Source organism: Haematobia irritans, chromosome 2 (genome assembly GCF_050003625.1).
Source record: "Haematobia irritans isolate KBUSLIRL chromosome 2, ASM5000362v1, whole genome shotgun sequence".
NCBI lineage: Eukaryota > Metazoa > Arthropoda > Insecta > Diptera > Muscidae > Haematobia > Haematobia irritans.
The window spans coordinates 122,802,994-122,813,069 of record NC_134398.1 but is presented as its reverse complement, the minus strand read 5'-3'; the positions used below and the strand labels follow the sequence as shown (position 1 = coordinate 122,813,069).

Here is a 10,076-nt window from a genome sequence, read left to right as displayed (position 1 = left end):
GCTTCTTATTCAGAGTCATATTAAGGATATTTTTGGTCTCAAGATAGCTGATAAAGGGTCTGCAGTAAGTCTTCACCAGCTGAGCGATAAACTTAATGCTCATGTTCGAGCTCTTGAAACCGTATGCACTAAGGAGCAATTGGCTGATGGCTTGCTTATAAATATTGTCGTATCAAAACTTGATCATCAAACGCAGACTAAATGGGAGGAAGGGTTACAAAACGACAAATTACCGACTTGGAACTCTATGGAAGATCTCGAATGCTTGAGAATCTCGAAAGTTCCATGAAATCTACAGCATCAAATCAGCATTCGAATAAGAAACCTCCCATGCATGGTCGAAATGTTTTAATAGCTTCTGGCTCTAAATCGGTTTTTTGTACATATTGTGAAACTGATGATCATTATATTTCAAGTTGTTCAAGATTTACAAACCTACACCCAACATTACGCTTCAAAGAAGTCAAAAGGTTGAACTTGTGTCTTAATTGTTTGAGAAAAGGCCACAGGCTACAGAAATGCAAATTCGGACCATGTCGTACATGCCACATGAAACACCACTCATTACTCCATATCGAAAATAATTTGAGCTCCCAAACTACCACCAGCCAAATAGACAACATGCCACCCCAACAGCCAACAACCTCACAATTATCACCACCTCTCTCGCAACCAAATCAAGTGACGTCTCAATCTTCTCTCGTTTCGTTGAATCCATCACCTTCAAATATAGAATTTAATGATGGTTCAAATATTCTATTGGCCACAGCTATCGTTTTGGTGAAAAACAAATATGGCAATTTTGTACCTTGCCGTGCTATTTTAGATTCAGCTTCACAACTCAATTTTATGACAACACGCTTTGTGAATCAAGCACAGCTAAATATGAAAAATGCAAACATCGCAATATCAGGTATTGGTGAAGGCAATATCACAGCCGACAAGACCACAGAAGTTTTGATAAAATCTTGTCACAGTGATTACTGTGTCTCTTTTGTTGCTGTCATCATACCTTCTATAACAGAGTATCAACCAAATCGAGATATCGATGTAAGTACCTTTGAGATCCCTAATAATATCAAGTTAGCGGACGCAAATTTTTATGAAAGGGGCCGAATAGACCTTCTTATTGGTGCTGGTCTATTTTTTGACCTCATGAGTGTGGGTCAAATTCGTTGCAAAAATAACTCGACAATCTTTCAAAAAACTCGTCTAGGATGGGTTGTATCTGGTGGATGCGTATCTAAATCAAACGGATGTTCACTGGCCGCATCGTCAAAGGGCCTTTCGAAAGGCGAAACCCAATCATTGGCTCATATTATGAAAAGTTTCTGGGAAGTTGAGCAAAATTATGGAAACAATTCACATCCCAATTCGGACGATGCATATTGTGAACAACATTTTATTAAAAATACAATTCGATTGCCCTCTGGAGAATACTCTGTTTCGTTGCCGAGAAAATTAAACTTCAATGAGCTAGGTGATTCATACTCTTGTGCTCTCCGTCGTTTTTTAAATCTTGAGAGAAAGCTAAACAAGTTGCCAGATGTAAAGAAGAAATACGTTGACTTTATGAGTGAGTATGCCGAACTTAAACATATGACTCTCGTTACAGATATCCCAAAGCATATCAAAACCTGTTTTCTCCCTCATCACTGTGTCCACAAAGAAGAGAGTACTAGCACTAAACTCAGAGTGGTATTTGACGGGTCTGCAAAAACCACAACAGGCCTCTCTCTAAACGACACGTTACATTCGGGCCCTACCATTCAAGCCAAATTATTTGATACATCATTACGATTTCGATTTTTTAAAATTGCATTATGTGGTGACATTTGCAAAATGTATCGTTGTATTCGCATTAACTCGCCTGACGACTGTCTTCAGTGTATATTATGGAGGAATAGTTCTGATGAAGAAATCAAAATTTATAAACTAAATACAGTGACTTATGGCACCAAACCAGCCGCTTTTCTAGCCATTCGGGCAATGCACCAATTATCGTATGACGAAAGAGAATCGTATCCTATTGGTGCCACTGTGGTTACTAGGGATTTCTATGTCGATGATTTAATTTCTGGAGGTGATTCTATTGAGGAAGTGGTCAAAATTAGAAGAGAAGTCACTGCTATCTTGAAACGTGGAAACTTACAAATACGTAAGTGGATTTCCAATGATGAAACGGTTTTGCAAGACGTTTGCCAAAGTGATCGAGAAACATTTTTGCAATTCCACGATGGCACAGATGTAACTAAGACGCTTGGTCTCGTATGGGATCCAAAATTGGACAAATTCCTTTTTTCCCTTTCGCATGTTATGGAATCAAAGAATATCTCCAAACGTACTGTCTTGTCATCAATAGCCCGCTTGTATGATCCTCTAGGCCTTATTGGGCCTGTAACTACAAAGGCAAAAATTTTCATGCAAAGTTTATGGAAGCGTAAGCTGGATTGGGACGAAAGTTTACCCCAAGATTTACATTGTGCATGGTTGAAATATATTTCAAAATTTTCACTTGTCCATTTATTTGAATTTCCACGATTTCTACTACTTCCAGATTCGACGGTACAAATACATGCTTTTTGTGACGCTAGTCTCTGCTTATGGAGTTTGTATTTACATTAGATCAGAGTATAAAGGGGAAGTTCGAGTGAGTTTGATCTGCTCCAAATCTAGAGTGGCTCCGTTAAAGGTTTTAACAGTACCAAAGTTGGAACTATCAGCAGCATTACTTCTAGCAGAAATTTTGGATGAGGTTTCGGGTGTAATCGGCAACAAATACGAATGTCACTGCTGGTCCGATTCTATGGTGGTTTTGTCGTGGCTGCGAGATGAGTCGTCAAACTATAACGTGTTTGTAAGCAACAGAGTAAGTCGAATTCAAACCCTAACACAAACAATGTCGTGGCATCATGTACCAACCGCTCAAAATCCAGCGGATATTTTATCAAGAGGATCTAGCCCAGAAGAGCTTGTGAATTGTGAGTTATGGAAAAACGGGCCTGCTTTCTTGAACAAAAGTGTGGAACACTGGCCAAAGATAACAAATTTTATCTCAGATTTGCCTGAGCGTCGTCGTGCCGCCCTAATTTCTTCGACAATGAGAGATTTTGCTATGACTTGTAAATTTCATAACTCATTCCATAAAATTCAACGAATTTTTGCATACGTATTTCGTTTTATAAATATCGTAAAACTCAAATCTTCTACAAATTTAACTGATTATGAATTAAAAATGGGAACTAAAATTTTATTTCGAAATATTCAATTAGTCAACTTTGCAGCTGAATATAAAGCATTAAAATGTAATAAAAATGTTCCCCCATCTAGTAAATTGTATTCACTTGCGCCGTTTATGGATTCTGACGGTTTAATTAGAGTTGGCGGACGTTTGCAAAATTCGTATCTTAACTTCGATGCTCAACACCCTATAATTGTTCCCAAACAGCACCCACTAACAACTTCTATGGTAATGTACTACCATGAAAAATTATTGCACGCAGGACCGCAATGTCTTTTAGCAAATATTCGCCAACAATATTGGCCTTTAGGAGGCAGAAAAACCATTAGTATTATCGCTAGTAAATGCATCAAATGTTTTCGCCGTAAGCCCAAAATTACAGAGCATGTAATGGGCAGTTTGCCCCATGACAGAGTCCAGCCATCAAGAGCTTTCTTCGTGACAGGCATTGATTTTTGTGGGCCTTTTTATTACAAGTCCGGGATAAGAAATCGGTCACCTTTGAAATGCTACATCTGCATATTTATATGTTTTTCAACAAAGGCGACACATATGGAGGTGGTAGCCGATTTATCCACCTCATCATTCTTAGCTTCGTTAAGGCGGTTTATATCAATTAGAGGCAAACCAAAAACTATATGGTCAGATAATGCCACTAATTTTGTGGGGGCCAAAAATGAATTGAAAGAACTTCGACAACTATTCTTCGAGCAAAACAACATTAAGGAAATCGAAAAACAATGTCTAGCTGATGAAATTAATTGGAAGTTTATTCCACCAAGATCGCCGCATTTCGGCGGCCTTTGGGAGGCTGCCGTAAAATCAGCCAAATATCACTTTTACCGCACAGTGGGCCAATCTGTGCTCACATTTGATGAATTGCGAACTCTAGCATGCGAGATATGCGCCGTATTAAATTCCAGGCCATTGTGCCAAATTTCTGAGGACCCTAACGATTTGGAAGTGCTGACACCTGGACACTTTTTAGTAGGAGCCCCACTTATCACATTTTCGGAACCTGATGTAACTGACTTGAATGTCTGTCGATTGACCAGGTGGCAAAGAGTCTGTTATATGCAACAGATATTTTGGAAGAAATGGAGTTCCTCATATCTAGCATTACTGCAAGAACGGACAAAGTGGATATCAAATCAAAAAAATATTTCTATTGGAAACATGGTTCTTATAATATACCGCCACTAAAATGGCTTTTAGGTCGAGTGGTGGATGTGGTATCTGGAGGAGATGGTGTAGTTCGTGTAGCGCTAATAAAAACTCTTAATGGCATAATTCGAAGATCTGTAACGAAATTGGCACTGTTACCCATTGATGACAACTTTGTTGCAATGCACAGCATTCCAACGGGGGGAGGATGTTCAGGCCAACCCATTGTGCAAGCAGACGAAACTCAGTAGCAGCATTCTCAGCAGCATAGCATTGCGAAACATACAAACGTCTCTCTTGCAAAAATATGTATGTAGCACACGAATGTTTACCCTTGCAATGCACTTGCATTTTTTTCTTAACAACAACAACACGCAAAGGGTCATAAAATTTGCATGCCAAAATTCTAGCGGTTCAGCCTAAAGAGATAATGAGAAATAATAATGATGTATTTTGTAACTTATTTTTTGCGTAGAGAGATTGCTAGCTTTTACTTTGATTTTTGTCGTCGCAATAAAGTGATCGATTGTGATCAAGTATTGTAAAAAAATTGGTTTCATTTTTTGGATTTTTAAAAAAGCCTATAAAAAAGCTTATAGGCTCAACACGCCTAAAATAGCGTTGACTGTCTTTAATGCTTCCCCAGCTAATTTTGCAATCCTCCTCTGTTTAAAATACAAATCCTTGGCAAAGGCCGACCACGTTTGTCTGCCTGCATTCCGGTTACAACGATTTTTATCTGCCTTATTGTTTTTGGTAGCTCTTATTAACATCTATTTATCCTCATCGCGCAGTTTAAGTTGTTTGTTTTTTGTTATGAAATTGATTTTGCTCATTGTTATATATTGATTTAACTGCTTTTTCATAAACCCAATTGACGCACACAGCAAAAAAAAAATGAATAGTAATTGTTTACAGGACCATCTGATTCTCATTTATAATAATGTGCTAGGCAATGTTGACAATGTTGCCGCAACATGTTGTTAGCTTTTTCTCTTGCTAAACAGAGTGCTATTTAAATTTACTGTTTTATAATGCAGTTCCGTGCGAAAAGGCGAACTTAGTACTAGGCTATAAGCAAAGCCGCCCAAACACTCTTCGAATTCCCTTCTTTTTCTCCTCTTCAGCCTATAAATTGTTTTAGTTTTAGTATTTTATCAAAAAACAATAGATGATGCAGATGGAAATTTGGCTGACATCATATTTTTTCATGAAATAAATGAAAGATATGTTAATTTTTTGAGCAATTAAATATGAGAAACCTTTGTTTGATTTTTCTATGCCATTTTCTTACACTAATATCTTCTGATCCTTACTTTAATTTGTGAAACAAAAAATCGTAAATGACGAGTATATATCGAACTCTGTCATTTGTTTTATAATCTTAGCAGCTTAGGCTTGTCAGATGGCCGGGATCCACCTGGTATTTCGTCTCCAGGGAGTGTCCCGAATCTTTCGCACTATTTACAAAAAATCCCGTAAATTCAATTGCTTAAGGAATATATTTGAAATCAAAATTCAAAGATATTTTCCCTTTCAGATTTTCGTACATTTTAAATGCACATTTGACTGTCAGATTTTGTTCCACTTGATTCAAGCTCATCACTAACAAACACAAATCAATTTACCATCATTAGGTCTGTTCGCGTACTTTTCCAGTAAAAAATATCCAGTAAAAACTAGCAAGAGAATAAGAGTGCACTTTACTCTCTTTGCTTAAAATTACTGGAAAGTTCGCGAACGACATCCAGTAACAATTTGCATATTCAAAATTTAAGTTTCTAAAACATTAAAAAGAGAAAACAAATCCTATTTTTTAAACTTCCAATTGTAGTTGCGGAACATATACATTGTACTGGTGCTTTGGTTGCTATCAATAACCAGCTGGCAACGTATCCCAGCTGGGGAAAAAATCTCTAGCAAAAACTTGCAATTTCTCTATCTGGTAACTGTCAAATGTAGTCTCTCTTCGGCTCTCTTTTGCTGGGTATTTGGTGTAAACGAACGACTCCCAGTAAAAATGTGTGATAATTATCAAAAAATATTGGGTTCTTGAACGGAGCTATTGTCTTTCGTATCATGATATGTTAAAAAATATATATAAACAAGTATATACAGCACTAAGTTCGGCCGGGCCGAATCTTAAATACCCACCACCATGAACCAAATATTAGGGTTTCCTTTGAAATTTAAGGAGGGCTTGAGGACTTGAGGTCACTTCCCGAAGATAAATTTAAAGATTTCACCTATGAGGACTATATCAGATTCTGGATTTATAAGAACCATTTTTGTTTGAGTTTTAGAGGAATTATTAACATCTCTTGTAAGTGTGTAAGAAAATTATAAAATAACGTCTTAATTTAAAATCTTAAATCTGTGGAAGTAAAATCTGGAAATTTTACATTGAGTTTCAAGCAATTTTCATGATCAGTGCGCCTTCTACACCCTCAAGAAGTGAAGTCGGTCTATATGGAGGCATTATCAAATGGACCGATAAAAACTTAATCCGATACACGTTTTTGTGAGCCTAAAATATGAGAATATTTACAAATTCAGGCAAATCAGATAAAAACACACGTATTTGTGGTCCTACAATACCTCTAGATTTCCAATTTCAAGTAAATTGAATAAAAACTGCGGTTTCTATAAGCCCAAGAAGTAAAATCGGGAGATCGGTCTATATGGGGGCTATACCAAAACATGGACCGATACTCACCATTTTTTGGCACACCTCTTTATGGTCATAAAATAACTCTAGATTTCAAATTTCAGGCAAATTGGATAAAAACTACGATTTCTATAAGCCCAAGACCCCAAATCGGGAGGTCGGTTTATATGGGGACTATATAAAAACCTGGACCGATATAGCCCATCTTCGAACTTGACCTGCCTGCAGACAAAAGACGACTTTGTGCAAAATTTCAGCACGATTGCTTCATTATTGAAGACTGTAGCGTGATTACAACAGACAGACAGACATATAGACAGACGGACATCGTTATATCGTCTTAGAATTTCTCCCTGATCAAAAATATATATACTTTATATAGTCGGAAATCGATATTTCGATGTGTCACAAACGGAATGACAAACTTATTATACCCCCATCACCATTCTATGGTGGTGGGTATAAAAAATCTAAGTTGAATTGAAGTTGACGTTTAAAATTTAATTTTAGAAATTATAATAATTAGTTTGCCGTAAATGTCCAATTTTATTCAAGGCTGCATTCCGAACCAACATTTCTAAGTTCGATTTTAGCCCCACCACTAATATAGACTCTTAATTGCCAACTGCGATGGTATCAAATCAATGACAGTATTTAGTGCAAGAAGTACCAAAATGTCAAATTCAAAATTCAAGGTCCATTTCGATAACCAAATTCGCAGTATCGAAAAGCTGCACAAAAGATTGCCAAGTGAAATGGATCTCGAAAATATATCCCGATAGTAATACGCCAGCAAAGGCTTTCGACTCTCAAGAAACAACAAAATTTACAAAAATTATTCCGTTTGATATAATCTTCGAGGTCACCTTGGGAGAGAGTCTCAGAGGCTCCAATACACACAGAGAACGAATATGAATATTGGGAAAAATACAAACCTGTACACGCCTGACTGTACATGATTCCGTTTGGGCGAATGGCCTTATGTATCTGAGAAAAATAAAAATTTTGCTACAAAATTGTTCCATTTTTAGCGTCAAGAAATGACATTCTTGAAATATGTTTGGGGTGATCGTATTCCTTCTAGGATGTTCCAGTCTGTAGGCAATGATGGACTTTATCACGATAAAATACAAATTTTATATGAAACTGAAACTCAAATGTGACTGTTTTTGTTTGTCCTGACAAATCCCGGAATATGCGGAGGGTAAAGTCCTGGATATTGGCAATCCTACTGCAGCTGTTTTCCATCTCACTTTTCTATTGTTTTTGATTTTTATCCTCCGAAAATTTTAAACAAATTACGAATGAGTTATTGTTGCAAGAATGTTTATTAATTGTAAAACAATAAGTATTAATTCCAATAAAAATGTATGTATGTAAATTCTAGTTTTTAGAGATTCCAGCAAATGCGTAGTCCTAAGTTATCCGGTCTTCTATTTAAAATTTAAGTTTCCCATAGTGTGGAGGTCTGCGTCAAACTATTGAACTTTTTTGTGGATTTTAGCCATAGTAGGCATATGGGGAACCATAATAACCACTATAGGCATAAGGAGATCCATAGTAAAATTGTGGTGAGGGACGAGGTTCAGGAGCAGCTCTTGGAAGAGGAGCTGGGGCTGGTCCGGGTACAGGTGCTGGGCTAGCCGTAGCTACAGCAAACAAAGCAGCGAGGACGACAATTAGCTATAAGAAAATACATGTTTAGGGATTAATCAATTTCTTTGTTGTTTTCACACAGGATCTTGAGGCATGGAATAATATTCTTTAATTGATAATTTTTGGTATAAGCTTTTAGTACTTACGAATTTAAACATTTTCGTGGAATTGGAATACTTGGAATGCAAATTTGTGTATTCTCTGTTGTACAAGTTAATTGCTTCTGATGCCTTAAGTATTCAAGGCTTTAGGTATTTATAGTGGATCCGAGCGATTGTATGAAATCGTCTATCACTTATCATCCATAAATGTTCTAAACTTCGTTCTTCAATAGTCTACGAGTATGTTGAACAGTTGATTTTTTTGTTGATTTATGCTAATTTCACATTCTTTTTGTTATATGAAGTGAGGTTTGAATACAAAATTTATTGTACTTTAATCAAAAAATCGATGAAACACACATCAGAAAGAAGTTGTTGTTATCGAAAAAGCGCATATTGTAAGCGAATTTATTATTAGCCACTCTTCATTTAATGTAGATCGAACATTAACCCATTGTTAACCAGTAGTATACTAAAGAAGACCATACACCCTCAAAAAAATCGCTTCTTTAACATATGTTCCAAACATATTTTGCAGGAAGCACATATATTATTGGATACTGCCGAAATATTAATATGTTTGTTTTATGTGAACATATTATATGTTTGGAAGCATTTTGAGCCCAAAAATATTATATTCTTGGAAGAATTTTCCCCAAAGAAGATTGTGATCATTCCCTCACATAATTTTCACTTCCACGAAATTTTTAGTTCTTGGCACCTTTTTCTGTAATACAAATAATGTTGAAGAAATTATTCAATTTTATAATTTTTTTTTTAATTTTACGTTTCGCCTGGGCGGAGAATCGAACCGAGGCCCATACAGTTTGTAAGCCAACACACTATCCACTGGGCTACGTAGTAGTTATAGTCACCAGTAGACAATTATCGTTACAAGTTACATTTATATAGCATACTTTGCAGCGCCCACGAGCCCATGCAAACATAATATTATTTAAAAGAAACATACATTTGTTGGCCACGTGGAGCAGTGGTTAGCATGTCTGCCTTGCATGCAAAGGGTCGTGGGTTCAATTCCTGCTCCGACCGAACCAATTTTTTTTTGCAATTTAGACATTTATACTATATTAAATTTTTATAATGAAACTTCGAAATGTGGGTTATTAAAAATGTACAGTCCCCACATACATAAAATTCTCCTCTCAAGGCGAAAACACATGCTGTTTTTTTTCAAATCTCTATGCTCTTGGTTCCGAATGTCTATTCTCTTTACTCCGAATACTCA

General features: G+C 36.5%; 1 protein-coding gene across 1 annotated transcript; it reads left to right on the top strand.

Annotated features, from left to right (window-relative positions):
* Nucleotides 1-621: 621 nt before the first annotated feature.
* On the top strand, nt 622-4,656 carry LOC142225044 (uncharacterized). The gene is made up of 4 exons (XM_075294820.1): nt 622-2,397; nt 2,558-3,122; nt 3,273-4,228; nt 4,297-4,656. Exons 1-4 carry the CDS (start codon nt 622-624, stop codon nt 4,654-4,656), a joined length of 3,657 nt encoding a protein of 1,218 aa, XP_075150935.1.
* Nucleotides 4,657-10,076: the final 5,420 nt, after the last annotated feature.

Bases quoted from the DNA above. Each gene is read 5' to 3' on its own strand.
- LOC142225044 (XM_075294820.1), top strand. From the start codon at position 622: ATGCCACCCCAACAGCCAACAACCTCACAATTATCACCACCTCTCTCG. The intron at 2,398-2,557 runs GTAACTACAAAG...TACTACTTCCAG, and splicing joins CTCTAGGCCTTATTGGGCCT to ATTCGACGGTACAAATACAT. The intron at 3,123-3,272 runs GTAAATTTCATA...ATATTCAATTAG, and splicing joins GAGAGATTTTGCTATGACTT to TCAACTTTGCAGCTGAATAT.